General features: G+C 36.9%; 1 protein-coding gene across 3 annotated transcripts in view; it reads right to left on the bottom strand.

Moving 5' to 3' along the window:
- The window catches only part of TDRD7 (tudor domain containing 7), a 76,185-nt gene that overhangs the window by 46,041 nt on the left and 12,968 nt on the right, over positions 1 to 17,176 (bottom strand). The window contains exons 2-6 of one of the 3 annotated variants that reach the window (XM_032418332.1): positions 15,120 to 15,332; positions 12,668 to 12,809; positions 11,484 to 11,697; positions 3,074 to 3,147; positions 569 to 786 (exon numbers count right to left, since the gene is read on the bottom strand). In XM_032418332.1, coding sequence (XP_032274223.1) covers positions 569 to 786; positions 3,074 to 3,147; positions 11,484 to 11,697; positions 12,668 to 12,809; positions 15,120 to 15,326 — 855 coding nt within the window. In that variant the 5' untranslated portion in view covers positions 15,327 to 15,332. Of the gene's footprint in view, positions 1 to 568; positions 787 to 3,073; positions 3,148 to 11,483; positions 11,698 to 12,667; positions 12,810 to 15,119; positions 15,337 to 17,176 lie in introns of those variants that run through there. The other 2 variants (XM_032418335.1, XM_032418334.1) reach the window with 2 other exon arrangements.

Below are 17,176 nucleotides of genomic sequence, written 5' to 3'. Positions count from 1 at the left end.
AACTATTCTGATCCATCATTTTATTATAATAATAGACTCTCAAGTAGAAACAGGTATAGAAACTGATGTCAGTTCACTTGTCGATTTTTTTCCTCCAAAGAAGTTTGTAAACATTTTAAATCACAACCCTGTATTAATTTAAAAATTAAAATAAGGTACTCTATAAACAGCCAAAATAATAAGCCTGTAAAATTTGAAGCTAATAAAGTTTTATTACCAGTTAGTTCAACTTATGAAAACGGCAAAGTTAGCAGCATCTACTGGAAGCAGTTCAATACAAAATGATATACATATTATCACATATTAAATGCACGTAAAAATAATTTAAAACAAAATATATAAAAATAGCAATCACAATGCACATAGCCCTCAATCTTGACATACTTCTATAAATAAGAACTGATATCTCTAAGGTTAACTGATGTTAACCTTAGAGATAAATATTAATGAAGCAATATTATGTCAAGTGCTTCATGCTCCCGGGGTAAAGGTGATATGACTAATAACTCAAAATCTGAAAGTGGGGCAGGGAGGAGGCATCAGAAGGGAGGAAGAAGGAGAAACGTACCGTGCAAATATGAGGCCAGTGTTCAAATTGTTGTAAAATTCCTTGATTAAGTTCTTCTTTATATAACTCTTTGTAAAAATGTGGAAGCTTAGATATCCAAATGCCATTGTTATGCTTGTTTAGTATTTCCTTTATGCGGTTTTGAACCTCATCCATCTTATAAGTGTAAGAGGCAGGAGGCGTGACATTTGGTTTTTCAACAGTCTGATTTAAATTATCTTTAAATTAAAAAAATGATAGAATTAGCCAGAAGGCTTAACATTTTAGATTATCCCCATTACCTAGTATTTGTGTCATTAGGCTTGGTTATACTTCAGGCTTATGGGGGTCAAGGGACTTAGAAGCAAGCAGGATTAGGCCAAGCAGGACTATGACAACTTCATTCTAAATTTTAACTCTGAAATGACCAGTAGGCTCAACAGTCACCCACAGAGGGAACCTGCTCCCTTTATGTTACAAGGATGCTTCCTAATTTAATTTAAACATCAGGATGATCTTGCCTTGTAAAGAATAATGAAATTTATTATTTAACCAATCATTTCCTAAGTGCAACTAAGAAAGGTTAAATTTTAGACAATGTCGGTGTATATGAAATGCTTAAAGTTATATTCCACAAAGCATTAGGATAATGCCTTAATTGTAAGATCAAAGAACGTTTTATAGAAAATAAAAAATTGTCTAGGTTTTAAAATATAATTTTCTGCTTTATTAATGAGAAAAATAATTCAGCAATACACAGAAGTTCAAAAATTGATCCACCTACAGTAATCATCCTAGCCTCAGTTTATAAACTAAATAAAAGCTCTGGTACCCACAGATATCTACTAATTTGCTTTTATTTCCTCAATCCAAATCATTTATCTTTTATAAGTGAATTTTTATAAAGTTTTAGCTAGCTCTCTTTACTCACACTTATTTTTTATTTAAAACTTAGAATGCCTGAGCCAACATCCTAGACAATAAAGAAATTCGAGTGTCCACTACAGCTGACAGTTCTGGTATTTTAAGAACAATGAAATTCATTTCAAACCTCTTCTAAGTTTCCCTGGGACACAGATTAGAGTGTTAAAGATTACCATCTACAAGCAAAATATGTTCATATTTTAATCAGACAGTATTTCTACCGGGATTCAGCAAATTTTGTTCTATTTTAAACTGGCAGGTAGAGAGATACACAGACTAGTTTGGGAATGCTGGCCTCTGAGGATGCCAGGAAGCCAAAGGGTGAGTGGTTCCTTGAGGATGGCTAGATGCTGACTTTGCTTTATCAACCACAGGGCACGAGACTTAATTTGGCTCAGCAAACAAATGAGTCCACGATGTCCATATAAAGGCATTACTAATTTATTTAGGTTCTTCCCAGATAATGATACAAAAGGACCAGGAATAAGGAAAAGATGAGCTTCTGAGAACTGGCCAGACCTCCCGTAAAGAGAGAGTGTCAGAACTGATGTAAGATTGGAGTCTCTGCTAAATGCACCTCTTCTGTAGGGCCACTGGGAGTCTCCTAAACTTGTGTGCCTTTTGTTAAACAAATCAAGGGAGTAATCTGTTTTATAACAGGTAGGAGAGACTGTGTATAAGTGTGTATATATCAGCTGCCAGGTGAACTGCAGTCCTCCTGAAACAAGTCCTCATGGTTCTGTAGAAAAAAGCTTATTCTAACTGAAAAGGATTTACAGTCTCTAAAGGGTATACAACTTTACTGAGTAAGCCATGTTTCAGAAAATGCCTGTGTAACAGTAATTGATATAAACAGAAATCATATTATTCAGTTAATTTCCATAAGAAATACCAGAGATGTGTTCTTACGGAAAAAATTATTTTGACTCACTAAGAATCACACTTAAAGCAGCAAATCATTTAAAATCACACTTAAATTTCTTGCTACATAAATACTGATTTTGAAACACTGTGTCCCTCAGGTGGGTCTATGAGTAGGGAATGTATACTTTGGTTGGAGAAGACAAGAAAACGAGTGTGTGCATTTTTAATCTGCAGATTCTTTGACTTTATTATATTTCTTACAGTTTTCTTAACAGCCCTTTTGGATTTTATAACCCAAGGAATCATTTATATTCGTACTTAGATGCTTAGTGGTCATTGCACACGGTTTAGGGTCCAAGGCTTTTAAATGGTGGAGTATCTGAAACCACTTTATGAGTTGAAGTCCCATATTTACGTACTTTAAATCTTACCCTCTAATGAGTGAGAGCGTGACAAGGGACACAAGTATCTCTGCAGGTGACACACGGAAGTGAAACAGAATTGGCCTGATGTGAGGAAGGCCTGTGTCAGAATAATGATATCTCTGGAGGTATTATTTTCTCTTTAGATCACCTCATGTCATGATTTAAAGAAATGAGGAAAGAGGGGAAGAGAGATATATTCCAAGTAGGATAAGGTGAGAGCAAATGTGAAAAACCACCATCAGATATTTTTCTTAGGGGCTCTGAGGCTCCAGATGCCAAAAGGTATCATGAAGATAATGTTTAGAAAACATACCACTCATCTCCTTAGCACAGGTTCTTGAGAGATGCATCTGAAAAGGTGGTGGAAGGGATGCCTTTGGGCTAAACCTAAGGTGTTAAAAAAAAAAAAAGTAAGTTAAAATTCTAATAGCAAAATCTATGCCAAGTTTTAAACACCACTTTTCATTTAAAGTCTCTGCAGCACTGAACAGCAAAACAAGTCAGAATATTTCAAAATGAGCAAAAATGAAAATGATACCTGGTATTAGCTCTCATGTTTCATACTCACCCAGAGAAAAATGTGTTAAAAGCTAAATTTATTTTTTAAAATTTTAATGTAGTTATGTTTACTAGTCTTTTTATTATGGTTTTCACTTTTAGCATTTTTCTTTTTTTTTATTATGTTCAATTAGCCAACATATAATACATCAGTAGTTTTTGATGCAGGGTTCAACAATTCATTAGTTACGTATAACACCCAGTGCTCATCACCACATGTGCCCTCCTTAATACCGGGTGATGGGTATTAAAAGCTAAATTTAAACTAGAACTTTAAAAGAACTTGGAAGTTAGATTTCCAAGTACTCACCTTTAAGGGACTAGCTGTACAAAGAAAAAAAAAAAAAATCATGCAGAGAATAAGCAGTTGAACATGAAGAATATTTTGGAATATAACTAAAAAATGAAGGACTTCCATCACCAGATACTATAATGAGTTATAAAGTGGCAACATTTATAATCTTTGAGCAGATAAGTAAAATGATACAGAGCTTAGAAACACTCAATTTACATTGTATCTGAGCATATGAGAAAAGTGGCATTCCAAACCACAGAGGGGATTGTTCAAATAACAAATTAGAAAAGAAGAAACATAGATTCCCCACATCTCATACCCTCCCCCAAATAATTTTTATATAAATTATATTGGATATATGTAGGAAGATTTTTCCAAATAGGAGGACAAAGAAACCACACACACACACACACACCCCATTTGTGTTCATGTCAGTCTCCCTCACTAGACTCCAAGTATCTAATGACCTGTTTCCAGTGCCTAGGGCAGTGCTTGGTACAGGCAAGGGAGGGTGAATGTTGTATAGTGAATAAGATGACTGAATGAATCAATGACTGCATCTTGCCCAACAGTGGGTATGGCACTAGAGTGGGTGACAATGACACAGTACATCCAATTTTTGGATGGTATGGAATACTCTAAAAATGAGACCAATTCTTTGGAATGGAGCACATCTCATAATATTTTAATTGTATAATAAATTATTAAATGGTAGACTACCAATACAATTTACTTACTATATGATGGTATGCAACTATAAGAGCATCATATTTATGTATTAATGCATCTGGGTAATAACAGAAGATGCCAAAACATATCCAACTCCTACTTATGCAGAACTGGTAGGGAGACAGCACTCTTTTCCCTTGCACCAGACCATAAAAATGTAAATTGGAACCTTTCCCTGCTCTGAGTCTGCTTTGAGGGCTCTAGTAGCAGGCAGAGGGTTATGAGCAAAGAGAGAGCATAGAGAGATTATGGCAAGGAGAGCTATGGTTCAAGCATGGGTAGGTCTGATGGACAGGAAAGAAAACAGTTGACATAGCAAAAGAAAGCTTTCAAGGGAAACTGCAGGGACATATGAAAAACAAACATAATAAGATGAAAGAGGTCTAATCAATTTTATAACAGTAAGTATAAAACATTTATTATTTTGTTTCTTAAAAGACAAATAAATAGTGGGCCACCTAGGTGGCTCAGTCGGGTGGGCGTCCGACTCTTGACTTTGGCTCAGGTCATGATCTCAGGGTCATGAGATGGAACCCCGAAGTTGGGCTCTGCACTGGGTGTGGAGTCTGCTTGGGATTCTCTCTCTCCCTCTCCCCCCACCCCACTCGCACTCTCTCTCTCTCTCTCTAAAAAAAAAAAAGACAAATACTTAGACTGGTCCAAAAAAATCCCCCATTAAATCTAAACATATGCTATGTATTAGAGACACATTCATACCCCACAAACACTTATTTAAGGACCTACTATGTGGGGGCATGGGGAGACAGAAATGATCTATGATTAAGCAAGAGAAACACACCCCTATCTCATGGACTATACATATAGTTGATAAAACAGACTGTGGGAAGCAGTTATGACATGGCCCCCAGTGATTCTTGCCTCAGTATCCACAGCTTTGTGCAATCTATTCCCCTTGAGTCACTTGCTTCTAACCAACAGAATTCTTCTATTTCAAGGTTGAGGGGATTACAAATGATTAGGTTACAAAAGATTCTAATTTACCCCCTGCTAGCATAATCTCTCCCTTGCTGGCTTTGATGAAGCAAATGGACATACTGGGGAGGCCTATATGGAAAGATATTGAAGGTGGTCTTTGGCCAATAGCTAGGAACTCGGGCACTGAGAAAAAAGGGAAATGATGATGCCAACAACCATGTGCATCAGCCCAGAGGCAGATTCTTGCTCAGTTCACCCCAGCCATGGCCAGTACCTTCGGTGCGGCCTCATAAGAGACTGAAGCAGAGGACCTAGCTAAGCAGTGTCAGGTACCTGACCCACAGAAACTAGGAGATAATAAATATGCGTTATAAGCTGCTAGATTTGTATAATCTCTGCCATGAAAGTAGATAATAATGCACTGACAAAATCTATTTATAAAAACAAAACCTACTAAGTGCTATGAGAGTGGCAATAGGTATAATGAAAGCACATGATAGAAGCAAGAAGCCAAATCAGGAGTAGAGAAAGGAGGAAGTGGAGAGTAAAGGTTATTGACACATTATAGAGTTATAATAATTTGAATAGTTTGGCACAGCAAAAGAACAGACAGATAACTAATGGTTCTGAATGGAAAGCCCGGAAACTGAGTCATATATTTATAACAATTTATTATTAGTAAATACAGCATTCGAAACCAGTGTGGAAAGAAAAGATTATGCAGGACGTCTGGCTAACGAGACTGCTACGCTCATCCTGTACAACCACATAAATTCTGGATTAAAGATTTAATGAGACCATAACATTCTAAAAGAAAACAGAAGACCTATTATATAATATTGGGGTAGAAATGCTTTTCTAAGCCTAACACCTAAAGACAGCAGCCACAAGAGAACAGATTAATAGATGTAACTCTAGAAAATTTTAAAAGTCTTTGTATAATGAAAATACCAAAATTAAATAAACTGAGGAAACACTGACAACATATTACAAAGGGTCAATATCCTTAATTTATAAATTATTTTTACAAATGAGAAAAGAAAAAAAAACAGAAAAGTCGTGCAAAGGGCAAAGACATGTAATTCATAAACGATCTACAAATGTTCGAATAAACGTATGACAAAATTATAACCTCCTTAAGAATCAAAGTCAAAGAAACAGACATTAAAACACAGGTACATTTTTTCACCTTTTAAAGTATCAACTAAAAAAGTGATGCCTAATGTTGACCGGGGTACAAAGAAACAATCACATCCATATGCTTCTAGAATATAATTGGTATAATCTGTGTAGAGCATAAATTAGTAATAGCCTTAGTATGTATACCCTCCTACCCAATTTTACCAATTTATTCTAAGGTGCTAGTTTTGAATATATGCAAGGACTGTTCTACAGAGATATTCAGTAAGAGTTGCTTACAATAATGGAAATCATTTATATTCAACAATATGTGGTTGGACAATGGACTTCCCTGACATGAAAAATGATAATGTAGGGGCACCTGGCTGGCTCAGTCAGAAGAGTATGCAACTCTTGATCTCGGGGTCATGAGTTTGAGCCCCACACTGGGTGGAGAGATTACTTTAAATAAACAAATAAATAAACAAACTTAAAAAATTGATAATGTAGAAGTATTCTTTTTTTCCCTCATTCATAAATACATAATTTTATTTGCTGTTTTCAGGGGAAACTTAGGCATTAAGATGTAAGCTGATAAAATACAGATACCTAAAAAAGTATAAAAGTACAAATAACCCCTTAGAATAAATTTTAGTAAATTAAATCTTAATATCTTTAAATTTAAAAACCACAAGCCTATCTATTATGTCAAGGTCATAAATCAAAAGACACTACATGGCCAGCAGCACCCACAGGTACACCCCAAGGCCAACAAGCTATTTACCTTTTAAAACAGGTTATAAAACAGTAATACACAGCATGATCTCATTGGTATTTTTAAAAACTTATATACACACAAATAAAATACATATTTTTTTTTAAAGATGTATTTATTTTAGAGAGGGGGGAGGGAGAAGCAAAGGGAGAGGGAGAAAGAATCTCAAGCTGACTCCAAGATAAACACAGAGCCTGATGCGAGGCCCAATCTCATGACCACAAGATCATGACCTGAGCTGAAAGCAAGAGTCAGGTGCTTAACCAACCAGGAACCCCTAAAATAGATATATTTTTTAAAGATTTACTTATTGGAGAAAGGGGGGGGGAGGGGCAGAAGGAGAGGGCAAGAGAGAATCCTCAAGCAGACTTCCCACTGAGTGCAGAGCCCCATGCAGGGCTCTATCCTAGGACCCTGAGATCATGCCCTGAGCCGAAATCGAGAGTCAGACACTTAATCAACTGAGTCACCCAGGTGCCCCCAAAAGATAGATATTTCTTAAATGTTTACATTTATGTTTGGATTAGAGGCAATTTTTTTTATTCCTTTTACTTCCTTATGCTTTGCAAATTTTCTATACCATACACATAGTACTTTTGCAATCAGAAAAAAGCAATAAAGGTATTTTAGAAAATGTTTCCTACAAATATTCAGGATGTACTAAACATACAATAGTCTTAAACATACAAAGACTCAGAAACTAACAATAAATTTATATTCATTTAGCTTAATACTTGAAAGATGCCTTTATGATCATGGTGTCTGTTGGCTAATGCCAGACAGCCATTTATTCCTATTCAAAGTCCGTGATCTTACTCACTATAATATACACATAGCAATTTCTTCTCTTTCTTTTTTTTTTTTTTTAAAGATTTTATTTATTTATTTGACAGAGAGATAGAGCCAGAGAGCACAAGTGGAGAGAATGGCAGAGGGAGAGGGAGAAGCAGGCTCCCCACTTGAGCAGGGAGCCTGATGCGGGGCCCAATCCCAGGACCCCGGGATCATGACCTGAGTCGAAGGCAGATGCTTAACCATCTGAGCCACCCAGGCGCCCCTCTTCTCTCTTTCTGGGCCTAATGGGAACCTTGACCTTCAGCACGTATTTATCTATGTTTTATGGATAAATATATTAAATACCTAATTTAGTAATTTTATCACCTTAATAAAAATACAATGATCATGAATTACATTATTTTAGAGATAAACATTTCCTTCCCTCATATAAACCAGAGAAATCACAAATCAATCAGATATCCTTACTCCTGACCCCTTTCTATTTTACTGGTGACACATGGTAAACTTAGCTTGATACCTACAATATCAGAAAATATCTGTCATGTTATTTTTCTAGAACCTTCCAGTTTGTTAACTGGCAGACATGAGTTCTTAATCAGAGGTCCTGAGAAAGGGCTTCTGGGGGCCACGAATCTCCTGAATTAATATACAAGGATGTGTGTATATATGTACACATTTATTTTTCTGGGAAGATCATTTATACCTTTTATCAGCTTCTCAAAAGATTTGGTGAGTCCTCAAATTTTAAGTTAATAATAGTTTTTACTATTTAATATTACTCTCTCTTTAAAATAAATAAATAAATAAATAAATAAATCTTAAAAAACAAAACAAAACAAAACTGATATGCCCCTATAGATGATGTGTCATTTCTCTGGCTGTTTTCAAGATTTTTTCTTTGTCTTTAGTTTTTAGAAGTTTAATTATGATGTGTCTTCGTGTGAGTTTCAATGAATTTATCCTATTTAGGTCCCTCCGAACTCTTGAATCTGTAGGTTTATGTCCTTAGCCAAATTTGAGAAGTTTTCAGCCATTAGGCCTTCAAACACTCTTTCAGCCCCACTCTGTCTTCTCCTGAGTCTCTCCTGAGACTCTGATAATACACGTTAGACCTTTTCTTATTTTCCCCACAGGTCCCTAAGGCTCTTCTAGGTGTTTTATTTTCAAAGGCCCCTCAGGCTCTACTAGGTGTTTTTCGTTTGTTTATTTGTTTGTTTTACTTTGTTTTTGAAGGAAGTCTACTCTGTTGTTCATATTGGGCCAATTCTATTGCTCTATCTTCAAGTTCACTGATTCTCTTCTCTGTCATATTCATCCGTCATTGAGCCCAGTGATTTTTTTATTCTGGTATTCCATTTTTTAATACTATAGTTTCCATTTGGTTCTTTTTTTATGTTCTATTTCTTTGGTGAATTTTCTATTTTTCCACTTTTTTCAAATTATTTGCAATTGTTCACTGAAGCATTTTTAGGAGAGCTGCTTTAAAATTCTTGTCAGGTAATTTCAACATCTGATTCATCTTGGTGTTGGCATCTGTCAACTGTCTTTTCTCATTCAAGTTGTCATTATCCTGGTTCTTAGTATAACAAATGATTTTTTTTATTGTATCCTGGACATTTGGACATATGTTAGGAGACTCTGAATTCTATTTAAAAGTCGTATTTTAGCAGGTAGCTACCCTGCTTAGGTTTAGCACATAGCTCCTGGCCCACTTCTGTAGGCTATAGTTTCAATGATAACTCATTTTTCAGTGCCCTTATAGTGCTATTCTGGTCTGGTACATTTATTTGTTGCTGTTGGGGCTCCTTCTTGATCTCTGCAGGTGCTGCCCATAGGAGCAGAATGTACATCCCTGTACAATGCTGCTAGGTGGAAGGGTGACAACACATTGGGCTGTAGGTTGGAAAGCACCACCTTGGGCCTGCTCTTTGGGCTGCTTGGTGCTGGCACAGCCCCCACTCAGTTACTGCTGGTGGTACCTGGAGGAGTGGAAGGCACTCACCTAGGCTGCCTATTGCCACTAAGAGACAGGTAGGAGACACCAGACCATGGGATAGAGAATGCCCCCCTGAGACCACAATCCAGAATGTCCAGGTTTTGCTGTCATTTTATAGATTCAATTCAAAATGGATCTTGAAATTTAGGCACACAACTAGAGGAGACGATGGTACCTTCGTCACATATGGGACCCAACCTGTGCTTTGGGTCAAGATCCAGTTTTAACTATGTATTTCCTAGACCTCACCAAAATTGTAATAACTAGCCATAACTAGCATTAAATATATACCACTATGAAAAATTTCATCTAACTTATTAAAAATAATTAATTCTTTCTAAATATTCTAGTATGGGGGGCAGTGCTGGGATTTTTGAACACTGATTTAAAAGGATATTATACAACAAAATTTATTTTATAAAGACATGAAAAGAATGAAAGAATGTGATATTGATCCATCTATATCAGGAGTTGGTAAACTTTTTCTGTAAAGGGTCCACTAGTACACATTTTAGATTTTGCAGGCCATACTATCTCTGCACAACTACTCAACTCTGTGGTTGGCAAAAGCAACCACAGACAACATATAAACAAAGGGATGTGGCTTTGTTTCAATAAAACTTTATTTACAAAAAAACAGGCAATGGGTCAGGTTTGGCCCATGGGTTGTAGTTTGCTGACCTGAATTACATTATAAGATTTAGAGCCATGGGCGCCTGGGTGGATCAGTTGGTTAAGCGACTGCCTTCGGCTCAGGTCATGATCCTGGAGTCCCTGGATCGAGTCCCACATTGGGCTCCCTGCTCAGCAGGGAGTCTGCTTCTCCTTCTGACCCTCCCCACCTCATGTGCTTTCTCTCTCTCATTCTCTCTCAAATAAATAAATAAAATCTTAAAATAAAAAGAAAGATTTAGAACCAGAAAGGAACTTTGAGATCACCTAGTTTAACATTTTCATTAAATGAATGAGAAAACCACAGCCCAAAAGATGAAATAATTTCACTCGTTCACCTGGCTAGTAAATGGCAGCACCCAAACTATGACTTTAAGCTTGCTCTTATTCTGTCCAATACTCTGATACACGGATGTATGATGCTACTGTATAATTATGGATATGATTATTAGAGCATAGTGGAATGTGCAAATCAGTAAGATTTTACCAAAAATTTACAAAAGTAATTATAAGAAAGGTTTTCAGAAAAAATTGTAAGTTATGCTGAAACAGCATCTTAAAATAACTTGTTAGAGTTTTTTTTTTTCCTCTGAGAGCTTTCAATGTGAATTTTATAAGGAGAGATTACCAAAAATGCAGAGAAAATATAAAATGAAGATATTCAGACAATGACATTTAGGTAGCAAGAAAAGTGGCCTTGTAGTAATGATGCATTTCCCTTCCACACGTGAACTTACATTAGATATAACAGAGTATTTCCTTCTTATCCTGAACATACATTTTTAACATTTATTATCCTACGTTCACCATACTTTTCTCCTTTTAGCCAGATAAAGCCCAAATACCTGTTGTTGGTAGACATGGTCACATGCCTCTGCACTGGAACATCTTTGAATACTTCACTTCCAATAGTTGTGTGCAATGTGTAAGGCGGCATTTCAGCATCAGACTTAACTCCAAGAGAGTTTCCTTTGTCTCTTAACAGTGTTGGGTTAGGTTTTTTGCTGATAGAAAAATCTGAAGAAATTCCTGGTTGTCTGAGGGTTGCTTTTGGTTTTCCTAAGAAGTTAGGCATACATAATAAAATCAATTAGCTTCCCAAAAGTCTAGTTTTCACTACGCCATTCCCCTGTCCAGATGTTTTCTGTGGGTCTCTATTCTCAGAACAGTTTGTAAGAACACGAGGAAGTTGCCACTACAGGGTTTGTCAGTGGGGGAAGAATAGATTGGTATTTAGCAGGTGAGATTCTTTAAAATGTGGCTTCATACCTTAAACTAGCCAGTTATCATCCCTCTACTCAGCACTCACCCTTTCAGTGGCAGCCACCTCGTGCTGCCACAAATGCACAATACTCAGTCCTCCTATCTCTTCTCCATCAATTTAAACTCTTCCCACTGTCTGAGGTCTGGGTCAAGTCCCCCTTCACCACGAAGCCCTCCATTGCCATTCTCACCACAATTGCTCCCTTGTTGAAAATGCTCACTGTGGCATTTAGGCATCTACTCTTTTATATTACCATTGAACTATATCTTCAGAATTTAGTTTTAGAATGATTATAAGCTATTTGAGATGAGTGTTCAGTAAACACTGGCTGAGTTGCCTACAACACCTTTGTATATTATATAATTCATGGTTTTTTTCCTGAAAATAGAGGATTTTAGTATAAAAGTATAAAGACATGATTTGCTAAATAAGGCATTAAATCCTAGGTTCTTGGTTCATCCAACATTTTGGATTAGGCTTTACCCCAAATAACTTAAAAGAATAAAGCAATACTTTGCCACAATAAGCTTAATTAAAATCTATTCTGAGTTATTTCACGCTGTATAATAACTTAGTAAATTATGCTCATCATCTGGTGATGGAAGTCAATTTCAAATGGAAATACTAACTTTAGGATTTCCCCCTTGACGTGTGAATGTTAACAAACAGAGGTGTTTATCATCAATACAAGCAATGCTTCCATAATTCCATATGACGATGTATTCATAGACAGGCTTAAAATTTTAGCATATGAAAAGAGCTTACCTTCTAGAAAAAATGGCATGGTTTTCTTTACTCTCATCTGACAATTAACTTGCCGCCCGGTTTTCCTTTTAGAACTCCTCTGACGAGCCACAAGCTGAGCAATTCTTGCAGTTTCTGTACAGGCCATGGCATAGCAGGTAATCTATTCACAAGAGGCAGGGTGAGAGGAGAAACATTTCTCAGATTCACTGGTGCCTAGAGGCTCATTTTTAAAAGTGGATCTTAGCGAGTTTACACGTCCCAAATCAAACTCTATGCAAATATTTATATCTCTCTCCTCGATACTGATAGAACAACATTACAAACATCACATATTCTACAAGAGAAACCACGAATAGTCTAGCACATTGAATAATCTTTCCTCAAATTGAAAATCGTATTTATTCCTTAAATAGGTATTCATTAAGCATCTACAATGTGCTAGGTACTATGGGATTAACAAATGAACCAGAAGAAACCTGTGTCCCACATATTATCTCATATAATCCTCGAGATATATTTTATTCCCATTTTATACATGGGTAATGGAGGCTCAGGAAAGTTAAGCAAACTTCCTAAGTCACACAGCTAGGCTATCTCTCTGAATCCTAAGTACGTACTCATAATTGCTATTTGTATTACCTCTCAAAGACCACCCAATCCTAATCTTGTCACTGAAGTGGATTAACTGGGTGACTTGGGAAAAATCAGTTTACCTCCCACATCTTAGTATTCTCAGCTGTAAAGAGGGAGTGGGCTTAGATCTGGGGTTTTCAAGCTGTTCAATGGCAGCTCCGGGGCCTCACAGTGGCAGTGGCAGAGGGGTGAGGGCAAGGCAGGGCAACCTGAGGCCCTGGACCCAGTGGCACCTGCTTAAAACACAGCAGCTCAGCTTTTCATCTTTTGAAAAAAACCGGTGTGATACATAGGAGTTTTTTTTCAAGTATGTAAGTCTCTCAAAGCCCCATCATAGTGTTAAAAAGTCTCTGATTCTAAGTTGAAATCAAGAACAGGAAAGCAATGAGGCTTTACATAAGCCAAGGCATACTCTATTCTTTGGCCCAGTATTTCTATTCCTGAAAATATATTACAAGAATATGATTGAAAGGAAGAAAAATTTACATACCGAAAATGTGCAATAGGGCTTATTTTAATAATCAAAACTTGGAAACATTAAAAATGTTCATAATAGGAGAACAGGGTTGAGTAAATTATAGCCTAGTAACCATATGAGGCATTATTAATAATTAATTCATGAAGACATTTGATCATTCACACATTCAAACACGTATTTATTAAGCACCAACTATTAGGGGTGAAAAAACAATCATTCATCCTCAAGAAACTTACCAAAAAAAAAAAGACACAAAGAGACTAAATAGAAAACACTGTGTCAAGTGCTATCTTGGATGTATTACAAAGTGCCAAGTAGACAGAAAGGGGGCTTAAAGCTCTGTGGGAGAATCAGGGATGTTGAAACAAGTTTTATTATTAATATAATAGTTAATTAATTTATACATGCTCCTTATAAAAATTATTACAGATCAGGTGAGTCTTCCCTTTGATCACTCTCCCAATCCTGGTCCCCTTTTCTCTCCTCTACCGCCTTCCCTATGCCACCAAACAGAACAACAATTATTACAAGTTTTGGGGAGAAATAGCCCAGATCTGTTATATCTATTTACACATGCAGAAATGTACCCAGAAGAATGTGCTGTTTGGGGAGGTGGGTGCTTTTTGTCTTTTGGACAATGGTTTGTCTATATCTTTCACACTGTGCATTGGGCAGACACCAAGAGGTGAAACTGCTGGGTCACAGGGTATGTGCAATAAAACATTTCATTACTACACCAAATTGCTACGTTATACATAAAATATTCTTCCAGAGAAACTAAAAAATTTAAATACCATGATCACAATGATGTGAAGGCCAGAACAGCCTAGAGAAAGAAGGAATTCAAGACAAGGAGAATGGTAGGGATAACCCTGTAATAATCAAAGTGCTGAATGATCCATTAGGGATCGAACGAGGGTCCAGAAAATAGGAACAGATAGGAATGAGGTAAAACAATGAGAATTTATAAGTATCTATTAGCTTTGGTAACTAGGAGGTCATTATGACCTGGGCAAAAACAGTTGTAGCAGGTTTATAATGCATGGGGTGTGACACCTGGCAGTTAGGTCTCCAGTACACTTATTTTGCTTGAACGCTGAAGACTGGGTAAACTTTAACTTTAAAATGTTTTATTTAATGTGATTAGAGTCTTATTTTTACAATGAAAAGAATTTGAGGGGAAAAGTAAAAGACATCAGAATCTAGGTTGTGCTTTGGATGCTGTTCTTTCACTACCAATCTCAAACCACTTAGCTAGTACTTTTCATTTTGACTTCTATTCTAGTTAGGAGATTAGAAGTGCCAGGCAGGCAATTAAGATTGGTTTGACTCTTGTGACATGCACAATTACCTTCTTACCTCTCCAGATCTACTAGTCTCTATCCTCACAACTGCTGGCACACTTCTCAGATAGGCTTCTAGTGTAGGGTAACCTAACTGCTTAAAGGGGATCCAGTCTCCAGTCAAGGATCTGTACTCTCCTTGGAGTCGGGGTAATGCTATTCCGTTCTTATGAGACTGTAGGACAGCTCGTAGCATTTTTGAAACCAGATCTGCTTCCAGCATCTTCACCTATAAGAACATAATAGAAGGTTACTATAATAGGATTCATTAGTCTGTGGATTCAAATAGATTTTCAGAGTGTACACGTGTTAGATTATCCCATCAACTATTACAGAATATTTTCTGTGCTATTACAATACAGAGAAATAACTGCTATGGTGGAGAAAAGCACAGAATACTATGAGAAGACAGGGAAGTCAGATGGGCAAAAAGACTAGTCTGGGGAGGGAAGGGAATTTTTCCCAGATAAGGGGAGGCCTGAATGGAATCCTGAAGGACATGAAGGAATCAGCCAGGCAAGGAGGAAAAGGGTGTGTGGGGTAAGGATGAGGAGAGGTATCAACCTCAAGTAAAGGGAACAGGAAGTTCAAAAGGCACAGAGTTCAGAGAGAAGTACATGGTTGATTCTGAGGAATTCCAGGCAGTCAAGTGGCTGGACATAACTGAACAAAGACTCTAAGGTTATAAGCTGAGGACTGAAAGAGGTGGAGAGAGGCAGATCCAGACGAGACCCCTATATTATGTTAACATGTGCATTTTGGCAAACATAATGTGGGGCCTTAAAGATGTTTTAAACAGGGGAATAAAGTGATCAACTCTGCATTTTAGAAAAGGTAACTATTCAGTAGTGGGGACGATAAATGCAAAGGAGAAAAACTAATAAGTTGTCAAGATACTTGGAAATGTGGAGGACTTGAAAACAGGGCCCTGGGAATAAACAAAAAATCAATTTAAGGGGTGATTAGGAGGTAGAATCAACAGAAATTGATTAACTGGTTTGTATAATGAGGGAAGTTCCCAAGTTTCTAGCTCAGAAACATGGTGGGAAGTAATGACCCACACTGAGATGAGGTAGAACAGGTTTGTAAGAGAGGAAGAGAATGAATTCCTTTGGGACATATGGAGGCTGGGATGCTTGTAGGTCAGCCACACAGATATATTAACTAGGAATTCAGGTTAGAGATCTGAGGTGGATTTAGAGTTGCTGGCCTTCAACATATATGTGGTATTTGGTATCCAGGGAGTCAAAAATAAGGTTAAGGATGGACCTCTACGGAAGGCTGTCATTAAAGCATGGGCAGAGAAAGAAGAACCTATAAAAGGCTGAGAAAAAGTAACCAGAGAGATAGAAGTAGAAAAGGCAGAGCTGGTGTCATATAAACAAAAAGAGGAAAGAACCAAGAAGAATGGTATATTCAAAAGTGTCATACACAGCAGACAGGTCAAGCAAGAGAAAAAATGAATTTTCATTGGTCAGTAACTGGCATTTTTCAAGATTAACCACTCATATTCTCTTTGGACTAATAGTAAATGGAATGGTGATACAATGACAGAATGACATTCAAGAAGCCAGGAAAAGTGGACTTAGGAAGGCAAGCCATGGACAACTTGTTAAAAAATTCTTCCTTCAACAGTGCTACCCAACAGAACCTTCTGTGCTGATGGAAATGTTTTATATCTGTGCTGTCCAATACACGTGGTGACTGAGCACTTGAAGTGTGGCCAGCACGACTGAGGAACTGAATTTTTAATTTAATTGGAATTAAATGTGGCTAGTGGATACTATATTGGACAGTACAGAGTTCTAGACAGTCTTATTCTTTCTCTGGTTTAGAACACAAGAAGGAGGCATAGTCTACAGTGCTAGCATTTCCCTCCTTTGTCCATTTTGAAAAGGAGATATGATATCAGCTTCTTTGTGAGTGCTCTTAATTATAAATATGATACTCAAATGACAGTGAGGTTTACATGGCAAATAACCTAAATACTCATTATATGCTTCCCTCTGCTAAATATTAACTCTGTTCAAATAGTCACCACCAGCACCAACATTTAATTAATACTATGTGTAT

The sequence above is a fragment of the Phoca vitulina genome, unplaced genomic scaffold (genome assembly GCF_004348235.1).
Source record: "Phoca vitulina isolate PV1807 unplaced genomic scaffold, GSC_HSeal_1.0 scaffold21, whole genome shotgun sequence".
Taxonomy (NCBI): Eukaryota; Metazoa; Chordata; class Mammalia; order Carnivora; family Phocidae; genus Phoca; species Phoca vitulina.
The sequence above is the reverse complement of the archived record's forward strand: the minus strand, read 5'-3'. Positions and strand labels throughout refer to the sequence as shown.